The following is a 15,884-nucleotide window of genomic DNA, read 5'->3' as shown; positions in this document are numbered from 1 at the left end:
ATTCATAAGTTTGAAAGGCCCAGTTCAGCATTGCATCTCTCGTCGTATTCCTGATAAATCCATCCTTTTGTGATTTTTCTTCATAATATAAATATTGTAGCTTGAATCCATTCCTAACTAAATGGGACAGATTTCTATATTGTGGGCGCTTCAGTGGAGCTAGTAATTGGCTCGTGATTTGATTCTCGTACGACAGCTGTAAAAATATAGAACTGCCTGATGCAATAAGAATAATTAGATATTGTTTAGGGGATGAATATTGGCGAAAAAGAAGTCTTATTAGTTCCCATAAATTTGAGTAAAGAATTGATAGCTTAATTCTATAGCTTTGTTGTAATCCAAGTAGCAGCGCCAAAATTGATAATGTTGCAATGATCCAAAACCATACATGTGATTCAAATGGTGACGCCCACACAGCCAATCTAGCTAATTCGTTTTGCCGAATATATTCATCTAAACAGTAAAAAATTCCCATTTTCATCATATCTGTGAAATAGTCTCCAGAAATTGGGTGCCCTGTTTTCTTATTGAAGCGAACATACCCATGGATTCTTGTAATGGGATTTGACTTTTTATTACGCCCATACGCCGAGGCATACCTTAAACTTGCACTAAAATTGAAATAATCTGAAATAACTTGAACTAGGATTATTTCTGTGACACAATAATGCGTCATATAGTACGTGGCGTATTCATCTTTAATATCTTTCGTTAGTAACCACGGGCTTTGTAAACAGTATAATCCTTGATGTTCGTGTCGATTCTGATTAGCGGCTATATCAGTGTCGTAAATCAGCAAATTTCGCTTTTCGACATCTTCCCAGTACAGTTGTAAAAGGTTAATTGATTCTAATTCAAAATTAGAAGCATGTTTTAAATTGTTTTTGCAAAAACTGCAGTAGCTGAACAGACGACTTGAATTTAGATGAATAATCCAGAATGGAGTGTAATTATAATGGAGGTCAATAATCCAAAAGAAGTATTGTGCCTGAGATTCATAAAACGGTAGCGGAATCTTTGTCAGCCATGTTTGGGGAGTTCTATAGGTTAGTATGAAAGATGTTTTGGGACGGTAATACAGATCAAAGAATCCAAGATAGTTACGAATAAGTTTGATAGGACTGATTCCATCCAAACCAAGGATAAATATGGCACTGCAAACACCCTCCAAGTGAAAAGTCTGAAAATTAATATATTCCAAATTTCCGTACCAATCGGTACCGTGAAATATTGTGTATCGTGGTTCTCCAAATTTGTTTGTGTGCATATCCGACAAATCCTTTTGAATTACATTTTCAACAAAGTCCATTAAAACAGATTTTGTTTTCTCATTATTTATGTTTTTCTTGGAATATAGAATTACGAAATGCTTAACACATGCTTCAAAACCCTGGAGGCTGTTGTGAGATTTGACCTTTATTATTGTTAAAAGAAGGAAATGAAAAGTCATGAAGGTATTCTGCTGATAAATCATATTAATTTTTGGTAGAATTTTATTTAATATTTTTATTGATTGATTGAATAGTTCACTAGAATAAGTAAGGAAAAACGCGTACGAATGAACTAAGGAAAGGAATGTATGCAGAATTGTTCATCAGCACGTGCATAAACAGACATAAATTATTTCAAGTCTTTCAAAGCCTTGGCATTTAAACTTAGGATTAGCCATGACATCGCCCAAACTGAACATGCAAAGGAATGGTAGTCGCATTAGCGAAATTGATTCTTGGTTCGAAAGTACATCTAAAAATATGTACGTTGTGCTAAGAATGAACAGTTGACGTATATACAGTTGTATACATTATTCATGTATGTATATATATGTGGTTCCTGAATATAGCCCAGAAACATGAGTTAAGATTTTGGTTTGAATCTGTCCAATAGGATTTTCCTGAATAACTCAAGGAAAGTTAAAGATTTTCAAACTATTATTTGGTATTTATTACGAGTTCGCATGCTCCCATATTTTTGTTAAATTTATTTTGCTCACAATACAAACTTTGCATTCATTATAAGTTTCCGTGTAGACGCGCAAACTCAATTTTCTGGACAATTTTAAGAAAATTTGTGCGCACTTTATTTTGTTACTTATGTATGTACGTTAATAATGATGCGAACTCGTCACGAATACCTCTACGGATATTAAGTAAGCGTAATTTGGCTCATTATTCTGAATAAAATTGGAACAATAAAACGAAACTATGGAATACTATTATATGCATTTAAATACACTTCTAACATGTGTCAATTCAAATGAGTGTGCTATTAACGGTGGTGAAGTTTGAACTAATGACTTTCACCTCGTTTACGGTAAAGGTTCCGCCCTGATTTTAAATGCGGTCGATAATTTCCTGTTTTTTATATGGGCAAATTTCATATACATTTACAGATACATCACTTGTCGTTTTTCATTCTAGAATGAAAGCTATGGATAGTTCAAGTTCGCTTTCCGTAAAATTCTAAAATGTACTCTGACATCTTATTCAAGTTGTTGCACATAATGACGACCGCACAAATAGCTGTGGGACCATTTAGGGTACATCTTAACCTGAGCACGAGATTGTTTTGCAACCCTGTAAAATTTCAAAGAAAGTTTTTTAGTACAACTCTAATCTACGTATCTTGGGCGATTTTCGTTTGGGGTAAAACAATTCAACTTTGGTTGTACCACGGAGGTGAAAGCAATCCACACTTTCACGCGTCCTACGGACTAAGTTGCATAACGTTTTTCATACTTTGGATGCTTGCAACGTATTACGTACATAATGACGACCTAATCCTTGGCCTGAATCGAATTCTGCATTATTTTCCACACTTCATAAGTATGTACAATACACGTATCACTTTCAAAATGTTTGTGTTAATCTGAATTATTGTTTAGATAAGTGGATGCGCTCATGGATTAAACCAAAATTAAAGATATACTCTAGAATTATGGACACCATAGTGTTTTTCGAAGTAGTCCCACTTCTGTTACTCCCACTGACCAAGGTGATATTTTACATTTCGTCGCAAAACAGTCCACTCCACCCGAAACAATTGCTCCCACGTGTGTTCGGATTGAATGAAAATGTTATTCTCAGCTTTGCATTCATCGCATTCTTGACGTGGACAGCATCCGTGGCGTGGTACACGATCATGGTGTTTGCAGTCATGGGAACTATTTATATAAGTACATAAGTTTAAAATTTGTAATTTCTACTGTCACTTTTTGAATTTTATTGTGTTTTTCAGTTTCAATGGGCCTAGTAATGCGAGAATTAAAATTAAGCACGAACACAGTCCACTTCTCGCATCCATCTTTGCGAAGGCCGATTCATGTTTTAAGAGAGTACATCAATTTACAACTTCTTAACAAACTGCAGATGCACACTTTAGGATTAACATTTGTATTCTTGCACGGACTACTTTCACATGTTTGCTTATTCTGTAATTTTACCGTGTTAGTAAATTGGTATACATTGGACAGGTCAAATTTGGTAAGGGAAGGATGGAGGTTAATGAAGTTATAAATTTGCTTGGCTTACGCATAACGGAAATATTTTTTTACTCTTCAGATTATGCTCTCTATGTGGTCTGTCATTGTGCAATTAGCGTGGGCCGCAAATCTCCAAGTTACCGGAATGTTTAATTCGTACTCGGAGAAAATTTTGAAATCGTGGAAAAAGATCAAATTCAGGAATAGAATGGAAGAAAAATTCTTTACAAAATTTATCAAATCGATGAAACCATTAGCGATTGGGGTTGAGGGAATGATGACGTTTAAATCCACGTCGGCTCTAATATTCCTTCGGGCAGTGATAACTGGAACGCTAAGAGCTCTGCTTACTTTAGGGTTGGCCAAATCCGGAAATAGCGGTGATATTGTATTAAATGCATTTTCTGGAACAGCTTCATAGTTTTACAGGAATATTTTTTGCGTTATGTCATATTTACATGCGAGATTTAGAAATTTTTAAAATTTTAGAAAAACTAATTACGCCGATTTCATAGGAAAAAATTGGCTTATTTAGAGTTAAATGGGGAAAGCCCCCAATTAAATTAATTTTTTAAGATATAACATGTACATAAGACTCTAATTTTTATTATTTATTGTGCCAAATACAATTATCTGTATCAATTACAATTCCTCAAGAAAACATACTAACATGAAAAATTTCTATATCCTTGGCTGGAGATATGTATAATGTATATAATGACTACCGTCATCCAACTAAACAGGTTTTAAATTTTACAAAATCCTGGAAACAATTCTATCTGATTTACATACATTTTAATTTTAATACCTTGAAGATCTAGCAAGTAGGTACAATTACAGTCAATAGTTACAGTATGCGTTACTATTCAGAAATCATCGGGCGTCCTCGAAAATTTATCGGAACAAGTTTGTTATGCTAGCAAGCAGATCAACACCAGGCAAGTATATTAGCATTCATGTAAATAAACTAACTATATGCATGCATATATGTATGTCTCTCAGAGAGATTTGTCGACTGCGTCATCATTATGTAATGGCAATTGTAAATAAATGTTCATTCATGCAGATCTGCTCAATCCAGTCATGTATGCAGTTAACAAAAAAATATCAGCTGTATACAGTTCCATTTGAGCATTTGAACAAAGTCTCATCCAAAATTTGCATGGAAGTTTTTTGTTAAGAAACTTCACTTAAAAATGGATTTACGAAGTTTAAAAGATAAGTACAAAATTAACCGAAACGAGAATAATCCCTGGATTCGAAAAGATTTAGCCGTTCTGCGTCCTCAACTTGGATCTGGATATTTTGGAAACGTTTGGATAGCCAGACATACACGAGATTGGCAATATTATGCAGTTAAGCAAGTTCACATGGACAGAACTCTGGACACTTTTTTGAAACGGAATCCCAAACAAAGTTATGCATCCGCTCTGGCAAAACTGGAAAGAGAAGTGCACAATCAACAAAGTGTCAAGAGCTGTTTTGTTACGAGGTACTGACATGAAATTGCGTGTCTTAATCTCTTCTTAATTATGAAATTAATTTGTTAACGCATAATGAAAAATCAGCAAATTTGAAAATGCTGACTTCAATATGGTAAATTATAACAAACATCTAACCTATTTTCTTAGATATCACACATTTTGGTATGAAGATTGTGACGATAGTGACCACCAATCGACAGAGCCTACTCCTCCCCTCGGAGTTTCAAAACCTAAGACTGATCTCCCCACATTTCCCACCGAAATCAACCCAGCGTCAATTCCATCCATCGCTTCCAGCACATTTTCTACCTGCGCAGAACTCACCAACAATTACATGTTCATCTTAATGGAATTTTGCAATGGGGGAACCCTCGCCAATTTCTTAGCGACACAATCACGGCCACGAATTATTTCCGAAATTCCTAAAATCTTCACCCATCTTTCCAAAGGACTTGCCGAAATTCATCGTTTGTCCATTATTCACCGGGATTTAAAACCAAATAATATCTTTTGCAGTAAAGAGTACGACTGGAGTGATTCCTTCATTTGGAAAATTGGCGATTTTGGACTTTCCACGAGAAAAGGGTTGGACGAGGAGGTTTTAGAAGAGCACGAATTTTCACAAGGTGGTCAACACATTTATCAAAGCCCAGAAATGGAACGGGGTGAACCATACGATGAAAAAAGTGACGTGTATTCGTTAGGGTTAATTTTCATGGAATTAATTTTGTACTCAATTTCTAAAGATGGGACGACTAAGGGTGTGATTCAATCCAAATTGAAGGAAGCAAATCAGCTTAGTCTTACGCAGATTTGTGACCCCACAATTTCTAGATTCGAATCTATTGTGAAAGAAATGATTGACCCAATTCCATCCAAAAGACCGTCTGCTAATCAAGTTTTTCACAATTTGGTTCACCCATTAAAATTTCATACTCCTAAAACCAAGTTGTTCGAGGGTGTGGCGTTTAGTGGAAGGGAGATTGAAATGGAAATACTACAAGAGAATTTTACCCAAGAAAGTAAAGATGTCTCCTTGATCTTTTTAGACGCAACGGCAGGTTCGGGCAGAACCGAATTTTTGCTACAATTTCTTAAAAGTAACGAGCCAAATATTAACACTATTTGGTTACAAGGTGGACATAATGGCAACTATATCACAGAAGACGTATTATCCCTAGCTTCAGAACTCGATGTAGTTATCAAGAAACATGGCAGGTTTTTTGACGTAGACGATAAAGACAAGAATGAGAGAACAATTTGGGTCAGGATTTTCATGGCACTGACAGAAATAAATAATTACCCGATCGTCATTATAATTGATGATGTACACGAGTTGTGCAAAGTAAAATATAATATTGAATTAATTCTTAAAGCGAAAGAAGCTTATAATGAATTAGGATTGAAGCAATTTAGAATTTTTTTCATTATCGTTACAGATTTGAGTACAAGTATTTTCTTAAATTGTAAGCGTTGCAAACGTTTCTACCAACGTTTGAAAAATGATGAGAAAGAATTCGTTGAAAGAGTTGAGCTCCAAAGTTTGTGGGTGGATGATGAAAATGGACTCGAATTTTGGAAAAATATCATGCCAAGTGATCAAGATCTGCTTGAAGAAATCGGAAAATTGCTGAGATATCATCCAGTAACGATGAAATTAGCGTCTATTATAATTCCAAATTTTTATCGGGAAAAATATTCCGATTTTATAAAGGATATTGACGAAGGTTTGGCGAAGTTAGAAAAAATATCTTACGCATATTGGACTGGATTTATTCAAGATAAGCCTCCATTTTTTATTTGCCCTGCTTGGACACAAAATGAACGCATTTTGGTCGTTGTTTATGCAATATTGTATGATAAATGGTTAGAGGAAAATGTCAAGTATTTCATACAAGTTTTGTCATTTTTAGATTTGCATGGAGTTGATAAAGATGTTCTTTTTTTGATTGTGAAACGAAGTGGAGAAAAATTAAACGTTTTTGAGGAATTTCATAATGATGAGTTTAAACATCTATTGGCAACGGCTGAGTCGTGCGATTTGGTAAGGCATGTGCAAAATGGGAACATTATTTTACGCGATTTAGTCATGAAATTTGTTCAGCTGGATTTGATTGAGAGTGGAAAACAAAAAGTGATTTATAACGTTCTGCTGGGATGCTTTGATTTGTCAGAGTGCGGAATGCTTAAAAGTTTTAATTACATTTTGAGAGAAACTGGGGCAACTTCTTCATTTGTTTTTGGACCACCTATCCCTCGATTTTCTGATTTCCGATATGACGGGGTTGGCGAGTAACTTAACTTTAATTATTTTGTAATATTTGTAAAACACTGTATGCTGCACATGTAACAATAAAAATATAGTAAACTAATGGTAGCATTCGGTGATTTATTTTCTAACCTTCATTGTAATTTTCACTTTATCTCTAATCTAAAAATTGAACGGTTATGCATATTCCTCTATTCAAAATATTTTAAATTTACTCATTCAAATAAGGATAATTTCAATCTTCCCCATAAATATCTAAGTAATTTTCGGAAAGCTAATTGTATTTCCGGCCCCCGCTAGTATTGCCGAAACCACTCTTTCCAGATTCATGAACATAAACTAATTTGTATATAAGTTTATGTAATTTATGCAACAAAAATAAATTGGTCCGCAGCACATTGGTTTTACTTTTTGGCAAATGCATATTGCGTATATTTATGTGCATAAATATAGATATGTACGTGTATTCATATGCAAATGCATACTATATTTGTTTGTACATTTATATTTTTAGCAATTTATCAGTTCATATTGAAATGGAAAGTATTTAGCTGTATACAAAAAGTAATAAGTATGTGCATTTAATTTACAATCATTTCCCATGTATTTTCCCATGTATCTATCTACATGCTAAATACATATTTACATATTATATTTCTCCCTTATAATTGCATATTGATTACGACGATAGCAGCAATTATCCTTGTTTTATACACATTTGATTATACATATGTAGATCGATTCATTATCCGATATTTTTAGCCAGATTGTCAACGTCCCAAGGCTCACATCAATATATTTCCGTAATTTTTAACGTAGATTTTTCTCCAATCCATCCTAACTTGACCATGTGGGACGTCTCAAATTTGTTTCAAAGTTACAACTTGTTTTTATCCACCATTTCGAATTATAACATTTCATTTCGGGAAGATTTTCCCCAGTATGCTCAACAAATTGGTCACTGCAACCATTATTCCCCTCGAATCGTAGACGTTATCCACGAAAACGACACACTTATCAGTTATACAAATCAATTAGTTATTTCACACCATAAATCTGCCCTTCAATTCATCGCCATAGTAAATTTAGCAAATACACAATTTTCTGAGGACAATGTACCTCATTGGAATTTACGAAGGACACAAAAACTTGTAAATCCAAGATACACATTCGCCCATCTGGCCGAAACTCAACCAAAGTACATTAAAAAATTAGCATCACTTTATAGCTCATCAATCGTTCTCCTTTTTTCGACTAGCAGTCCTAACATTATTCTAATTCCTCGAATATTGGGTTACCCTCCTCGAACTAAAACTGTTACCATTATCGACAAATTCTTGATTACAGACATCGATCCAATATGGAATGCTTTAAATGCTGATATGCACTTCGCATACTTGGTTGATTTAGGCACAATCCCGGATCGAAGTTATGCACAGGGTGACGCCTGTTGTCATAATCTTTTTATGTGCAAAACTTTAAATTCTGCATAAAGATTTTGCAAAATTGCAATCCTCTCATCGAAATTCAACTTCACTTCCATTCACAGGGAAAAATTCCTGAAAGAAAAATCAAAACTTGAAGTAGCATTGCAAATAATCTTTCGGAACACTAATAATGATGTGGACGAGGACGTTATGTTGGAATACGTCACGTATAAAGTTGAACGCAAAAAATTTTCATTTTACGTCGTAACAACAGTTCTATCAATCGGAAGTAATTTGGGCACGTTTTTCTCCCCGTTTGATTACGTGACATGGATTTGCATCTCGGCGTCTTGTCTTTTGGTGACCGTGGTGCTAATATTTTCCAAGACGCGAAATGTTAAAATAATGAAGAAGAAAGAAGAACTTAAAATTCTACACTTTTTACACGAATTTCTAAATTTCATCTGTTCTCTGTTAGGCCAAAGTGGACAAGGAATTAATCATAGTAAGAAAATGCTACTCTTGGTAGCCTGGTATTTCTTTGCTTGTTACATTCTCATGGAAAATATGTACCAAGGTTTTATTTTCGCAAATTTATCTACAACGACGTCACCCGTAGTTCCAAAAACATTTGCAAATTTGTTGCAATCAAGTTTGCGAATTTTGACTTTAAGTGCGGTCACCAAACAAAATAGCAATTTAACTGGATGGAGTAAAATGTCGATATTAAAGGATAATCTACTTCCCACAGTTTTTGCTAGTGCAAGTGCACTAAATAATACAGCATTTTCCCAAGTCTTGAAAAAATTCGACTCAAAATTGATTGATCTGAAAATCTTCGAGACATATTTTTTAAATGAAACATTCAGTACAACGACATTGGATGATATCTCCATTCCACATTTAACAAAAAAGTTGACACCTCATCCAACTTTTGCAGTTATTGATATGCGACATTATCTAAATATGTATTCGCAATTGATAGAATTTCTTGGCGAACGTTTAATAATTGAAAATCATGCAGATACTCCATTTCAATTGTACGTGTTTGACATAGGAATTAGAAATTTTATGTATCCCAGAGTTAACAATGTGTTGCAAAAAATTTGCGAATCGGGGATTGAGGAGAGATGGAGTATTCAGGAAGCATTTAATGAGCAGATTAAAATAATGTATAAATTCGGAGACCTTGTTTATAGCAGAGCCTTTGCTAAAAGAATGGCTGGGAGAAAACCTGGTCAAATTGTACCAGAAAAAAAATCAGTGTCCTTGACAGCACTAAAATATTTGTTTGCATTTTCTAGTTTAATAATTTCTTGTTCAACTCTTGTGGTTATTGCTGAATATTTATTTCATGGTGGGAACTTTGTAATAAAATTATAAATGTTTCAGAATTTCTAAACTTACAAGGTTATTTATTTTAGTGAATAAATTAGTCCCCAGTTTTATTATGTTGTATTTTTGCTCATATGCTGCATATTATTTTCTATTTAGGTATTAGATTATTATAAATCGCAGAGTTTGTATGGCTAAAGTATAAAAGTATAAAGTATAAAAGAAGGATGTGTTTACTTAGAAAAACTGACTACACAAGAGTCGTTCATAAATTCACATTTTGTATGTAAATATTATGTACATTGGTAGTTATGAATAATCTAATTATTTAAGATCCTTATCGTGCATAATGGTATCAAGACGATTTTTAATTCTCACTTTGAAACTTAGTGCGGAAGTAAGTAAAATTGAGTCACTGAATAAATAAAGTAGCGGAAATGAAAACGATCGAAATTAATGGACACACGCCGTCATAAACACATGCCTATTTGGTAATACGCTGGTGAGGTAATGAATCAAAAAATCATATAACGTATGATTTTCAATGGAATTGATAAGGTAATGAAAACAGCATGATTCACAACCGGACGCTGTCGTACAAACGACAAATGTATGTTTAATACATATGCACATACAATGTTCATTCTGTTTATTTGCACATTATGAAAACCTTCACACCAATAAAGCATTACTCTTTCCAGTAACGCATTTACGTACGTAACCATGTTCTGCTCACACTTATTAATTACTACGTACCCTTCATTATTTGCATGTGTAGCTTATCTAAATCGCTTTATCGTCATATTTATGAATGTGCATCATCTTTGTGTCCCATACTGCTTCGCATTGTATACCATTATCTGTTCCATTTTTTGGCTTGGTTATGACTGATCTAGATGAATGAAGTGATAACATTTAGTGAAAGTCAATCATACAAACTTTGCCACCCAGTGATCATCAACTAGTGTGACCAACACAGAGACATTTAATTTCAAATTCAATTAATTACGATAAGATCTTAATGTACACGTTGAAAAAACAAGATCACCTCTGTCTGCCCACATAATTAAGCCAATTTATGACTCGACTTGTCCCTGCGAGTCTGACCTTGTTGGCTGCAGGATGTTTTATTATCGGATCTGTAGCTGTCGCAGTTCCGTACTGGGGACATTTTCGCAACCGTGTGGGTAAGTTGTGCATACATAAACATGTTGCAAATATCAACAAATGCAAAGATTTTGTAAATTTGTCATTTTATTTTAAGTACTCGAATCCGGACACTTGGGCCCTTGGGAAATTTGTAAACATGTTGACTACGGGAGGAAGATGTGTGGCCGGAAATTCGTCATGTACAAGCCAACATGTAATGATGCGCGTTTCTAAATATGTATGTGCATACTTCATCGATATTTATGGGTTCTTGCATATTTTTAGTTGTTGTACTCGCGACCGGAATATGTGCTGCGGTTGGTGCCTTTTGTATTGGAATATTTGGCCTGTTGTCTGCATTTTATGTCAGTTTGACCTTTCGTCCAACCTCTCTAAACACATTAAAGTCTAGAACCTATACTCTTATTGCAATGATTATTCTGTCCTGTGGCGCAGGTATTACATAACAAAACACTTGAACACATTACACGGATTTGTTAAAAATTTGTTTATTATTCTCTCGCAGCTCTTACCTCGGTGACTTCCGTGGGACTTTTTACCACTGAGCAAGGCGACCACCCAGACCGCGGATATGTAGTGGAAGTTGGCGTCTGTTTCTATCTCGAGGTACGACTACGAGTCACATCTAGAGTTATGTATGATCCAAGGAAAGTAATTAATTGTATTCCCCTTTATCAGGTTATTGCTGCCTTATTCTGCGTAATATTAATGCTCTTAACAATCGGTGAATTCACATTCACAAAGCGAGAACAAGAACGATTTGGGAGGTTGGAGCAGTCCAGAAATGGGAAAGGGGGCGAATTAGATTTAAACGAGGACGGTATGACCGACTCCAATTCCAAATACGGACGACATAAAACACGAGGTTTGTCAAAATTTACTTTAAGTATTTGAAAAAACCTTGCTCAACATAATTTAATTGCTCCTACATAATTGTGTATTTAGATGGAGAGCATGACACTCTAATATCCAATTCAAAACCAAGTCCAAATTCCACGACTGGAAAAGACAAAGATAATTTAATTCTACACCCAACTTGGAAAGATAAACGTAATGGAAAAGCCTCAGACGCTTCTGATCCACTTAATCCGAACTCAAAATTGAAGAAACTTCCCAAGGATTCGCCCAGATCCCGCAGAAAATCCGGAGGGTTAGGCATGGTTCCTTCTGTTTTCGCAAGAAGATCTCCGTCACCATCCCCCGCCTCGTCCAGAAGGGGCAGCAAATGCAACAGATATCCGGAACCACTGCACTTTGCTTGTGTTGGCGACGATGATGATGATCACGACGACGACAATGACGATTTACAAAGAGGAAGACCACGTCACTGGCGGAGGTCTCCGTCACCTTCACCGTCGTCGTCGAGGCGAGGGAGCAAATGCAACAAGGCCCCAGAACCCTTACACTTTGCTTGTTACGGATTGGAACAGGAAATTGAAACCTTTGATAAGCCAGGATACTAAAATGGTCACGCAGATAAGGTTTTTTCTATGCAAATAAAAATCAGATAGGGACATAGTATTGTTAGACAAGTATGGCCAATTAATTTTTGGCTGCTGAATGTTGACCTACTGGTTGGATTATGCAAATGTTGCCAATTATTTTGTCGTAAAAAATTTCATTCAAACGGGTTTAATGAGAAAAGTCCTCTTAGATACTTGGGACTGGATTCAGGATCGACAGTGTGTGACAAGGCTTATTATTATTATTGTTATTTTTTATAAACCATAGACATAAATATGTAAATTACACACAGTATTAAGAACTAGAGACAACTACATATGTAGGGTCGTCGTAAATGCATTGTTATATATGTATATTCCTGTTTTTACGTTTACTACGAGGATTAATTATTGGTAGATACCTGAGTACATAAGTACATGTAAAATAGATCATTCTTGCATTTTGTGCCATCAAGCCAGCTCTCTATGTATTAAAGAGGCTTTTGGGTTTCACATTAAAATCATCGTTACACAATCTATGATTCTATTTTGAATATTAATTGACCGAATGCATTACGTGCAAACCGGTATTTACATAAAGGCCCCACAGGAATATGTTCTTATTCTTAAAAATTCGTACGTGACTGTCCTTGTCAATCTAATTTTTAATCCAGCCAAACTAGATTTTTTCGTTTCCACAAATTATTTACAATCTGCACAAGTCTCTTCTTCATAGTCCTAAGTCTGGCCTAATAAGTCTCTACCTGCCCCATTCGTCAGCGTTCCATAGTAATAAACTACCATATCTGAAAATGGGGTCCCCAAAGGATAAATGCAGTTCTTGAAGAACCTCTCACGCACGCCTTGATCTTGAATGGATATCAAATCCTTTGCAACGCGTCCCGCCATGCGTTCCCTTTCTGCTGGCGAAACTTCTGTCTGTAAATATCTGATCACCTGGCTGAAATTATCCACCACGCGATCTTGCCTCGAGATGGGACCGTTCGCAAAACCGGGGACATCCAAACGAGCTGCGAATTCATCAATGCCCGGACCATTGAAGGAATTCGGGTAGTAAATGGGGTCACCGAGTCCGTTGGAGGCAGCGGAAGTGCGAATTGGTCCATCCCGCTCGTATTTTGCAACTGGTGAGATGGGTCGGTTGACCTGAATTTCTTCAAAATTAGGTCCTAATCTATATAATAAAGCTTAAAAAAATTAATCACAGGCTCCAAATGATATTTCAATTTGTCAATTGCCAAATAAAATAATAAGAAAATACTACTTAATGCTGACCTGTAGCGTTGACTGTCCTTGTATGAAAACAATCTCGCAGCCAACATGATGTCCGGCGTATTGGGAGATATGCCAGGAACTAAGTTGGCCGGGTCGAAGGCGGCTTGTTCAATCTCGGCGTAAAAGTTGGCCTGATTTCGGTTTAAGATAAATTCTCCGATCGGTATGAATGGGAATTCGTCCTCTCGCCACGATTTAGTGATATCGAAGGGATTGAAGGAAAGCGTGTTCACTCGATCAAAGGTCAAAATCTGGGGATTATGAGTATTATGCATAAATTATTATCTTTTCCATGGTATTCTAGATATATGCAAAAATCTCAAAATGCTCCCCCAACCTGCATGCCAAACGACCAGCGGGGATAGTTTCCGGAATCGATGGCGTTGTAGAGATCCTTTGTATAGTATCCAGGTTCAGTTCCAGCGAGTGAGATCGCGGCCTCATCCGTCAACGGGGCAATTTTTTGCAACGCTTTCCAATTAAATTTGCAGTACACACTGACCCCGGCGCTGTTCGTGCAGAGAAAAATGTTTACTGAAAATCCGTCCATGCTTCTCATCGAACCTGGAGCGAAAAAATTGTCGGAAAGAAGCTTAATGTAGCGCTGGGTAGTTTCAGGGCGCAGACTGCAATAGATATTTTCTAAATATTAAACATTACAGCACTGTGTGTGGTCAATTAACTACAAAATGTTATGCACCTTTGAAAGTCAAACGCCATATTGGGATCTTTCTGATTAGTCACAGGATTTAAAAGCGATACGCGATTAACGTCCGGAAATAACATGGGATCACTAATGTGAAAGACATCCGTAATAACCCCTGCAAAGTCCAGGTTGCCATCTTCCTTGGTATAGAATCGGAGAGCGAAGCCTCTCTGATCGTGCGCAGTTTCAGCCACGCCTGCTTTTCCATTCACATTGGAGAACCTTTCGGGTGCAAAATTAGCATACATAACGGCTTATTGCAGTGTTGGCTTGCTTTAAAAGAGCATGTAAATATTTTCATACCTCACGAAAACCGGCGTCTCCTTCCCAACCTGATTGAAAACCCGCGCAGCTGTGAAACCAGTGACATCATTCGTGACAACAAACGTGCCAAATGCCCCCTGACCGACCGTATGCACTACCCTTTCCGGCGTCCGTTCTCTGTTGAAGCTAGCCAACTTGTTTATTAGGACAGGATCCATGAGAAGGGGGCCGGCTGGTTGGACTGCGAGGGACGATGTTCCACTGGGGAGGGGATTTCCTGCCCCATTTGTCGCCCTGCGAAGATTGCCGCCCGGGTGGGTCGCTCCCCACGTGGGGAGTTGGGCGGATGAAGGGTCCTGCTGTTTATAAGCGAGAAATGCGATGCCTGCCGCAGCCGTGAGCAAATGGGGGAACATCTTCACCACGACGACGGAGATCTGATACTGGCTCGAGAAAATATGTATGTATTCAACATATTGAAAGGGGAGCAGTAAAGGTGAGAATGCTTTTTTTGCTAACAAATGGACCATCGCAGCTTGTTAATCGTGGCAAGCAACCAAGTATATCTTTAATAAATTGTATGGGTAACTCTAGATTTTTCTTTCTAGTTTGTTTTCTGGTTTTGAAAACGTGTTCAACAACTACCCAGCCCGAGAGTGTTCCAGACAGGGGTAAAAAAATTCATCCTAAGGATGAGTCTCGTGCATACTATGTTTGTTATGTTATTAAATAGGTATATCCTACAATTCCTACAGATAAGTTCATAAACCTACGAAGTACAACTTACACTAGACATCTTTATTTTTCATTTCCCTAAAACGGCGACCTGTACAACACTCATATAAAAATTCACAACATAGTTTGAACGCTTTGGGTAGCTCAGAAATTTCTAGTGCAGGGTTATATCTAGTAGATAAACTAGTAGGAATTTAGTCAGTTAATTTCATTCCTACAGTAATCTCAATTATCAGGATATTTTGTAATTTAAATTTAAATCATGTTTTGATCCGGTT

General features: G+C 36.4%; 3 protein-coding genes across 5 annotated transcripts; 2 read left to right on the top strand and 1 right to left on the bottom strand.

Annotated features, from left to right (window-relative positions):
- Positions 1-4,574: 4,574 nt before the first annotated feature.
- On the top strand, positions 4,575-7,334 carry LOC118435847 (eIF-2-alpha kinase GCN2-like). 3 transcript variants are annotated; one of them, XM_035852312.1, is made up of 3 exons: positions 4,575-4,970; positions 5,110-5,588; positions 6,012-7,334. In XM_035852312.1, exons 1-3 carry the CDS (start codon positions 4,675-4,677, stop codon positions 7,256-7,258), a joined length of 2,022 nt encoding a protein of 673 aa, XP_035708205.1. In that variant the 5' UTR covers positions 4,575-4,674; the 3' UTR covers positions 7,259-7,334. The 3 variants fall into 3 exon arrangements, with proteins under 3 accessions (XP_035708205.1, XP_035708206.1, XP_035708204.1); XM_035852313.1 differs by having other exon boundaries at positions 5,110-6,307; positions 6,402-6,534; XM_035852311.1 differs by having other exon boundaries at positions 5,110-7,334.
- A 3,560-nt stretch (positions 7,335-10,894) lies between these two features.
- On the top strand, positions 10,895-13,144 carry LOC110849626. The gene is made up of 6 exons (XM_022097054.2): positions 10,895-11,180; positions 11,258-11,356; positions 11,428-11,598; positions 11,669-11,769; positions 11,842-12,028; positions 12,109-13,144. Exons 1-6 carry the CDS (start codon positions 11,072-11,074, stop codon positions 12,624-12,626), a joined length of 1,185 nt encoding a protein of 394 aa, XP_021952746.1. The 5' UTR covers positions 10,895-11,071; the 3' UTR covers positions 12,627-13,144.
- On the bottom strand, positions 12,833-15,512 carry LOC110850420 (catalase). Its single transcript, XM_022097854.2, has 5 exons — positions 14,911-15,512; positions 14,602-14,829; positions 14,239-14,527; positions 13,902-14,152; positions 12,833-13,800 (listed from the first exon to the last, which is right to left on the bottom strand). The coding sequence occupies exons 1-5, from the start codon at positions 15,399-15,401 to the stop codon at positions 13,344-13,346; spliced, it is 1,716 nt and encodes a 571-aa protein (XP_021953546.2). The 5' UTR covers positions 15,402-15,512; the 3' UTR covers positions 12,833-13,343.
- Positions 15,513-15,884: the final 372 nt, after the last annotated feature.

The sequence above is a fragment of the Folsomia candida genome, unplaced genomic scaffold, assembly GCF_002217175.1.
Source record: "Folsomia candida strain VU population unplaced genomic scaffold, ASM221717v1 Fcan01_Sc005, whole genome shotgun sequence".
Classification (NCBI taxonomy): Eukaryota; Metazoa; Arthropoda; class Collembola; order Entomobryomorpha; family Isotomidae; genus Folsomia; species Folsomia candida.
Note: the sequence above shows the minus strand (reverse complement) of the source record. Positions and strands in the feature narration are given on the sequence as shown.

Coding starts and splice junctions, on each gene's coding strand:
- LOC118435847 (XM_035852311.1), top strand. CDS start 4,675: ATGGATTTACGAAGTTTAAAAGATAAGTACAAAATTAACCGAAACGAG. Junction 4,971..5,109: donor AAGAGCTGTTTTGTTACGAG/GTACTGACATGA, acceptor CTATTTTCTTAG/ATATCACACATTTTGGTATG.
- LOC110849626 (XM_022097054.2), top strand. CDS start 11,072: ATGACTCGACTTGTCCCTGCGAGTCTGACCTTGTTGGCTGCAGGATGT. Junction 11,357..11,427: donor CGTCATGTACAAGCCAACAT/GTAATGATGCGC, acceptor GCATATTTTTAG/TTGTTGTACTCGCGACCGGA. Junction 11,770..11,841: donor GCGTCTGTTTCTATCTCGAG/GTACGACTACGA, acceptor CCCCTTTATCAG/GTTATTGCTGCCTTATTCTG.
- LOC110850420 (XM_022097854.2), bottom strand. CDS start 15,401: ATGGTCCATTTGTTAGCAAAAAAAGCATTCTCACCTTTACTGCTCCCC. Junction 14,528..14,601: donor ATGGCGTTTGACTTTCAAAG/GTGCATAACATT, acceptor TATCTATTGCAG/TCTGCGCCCTGAAACTACCC. Junction 14,153..14,238: donor GCTGGTCGTTTGGCATGCAG/GTTGGGGGAGCA, acceptor CATAATCCCCAG/ATTTTGACCTTTGATCGAGT.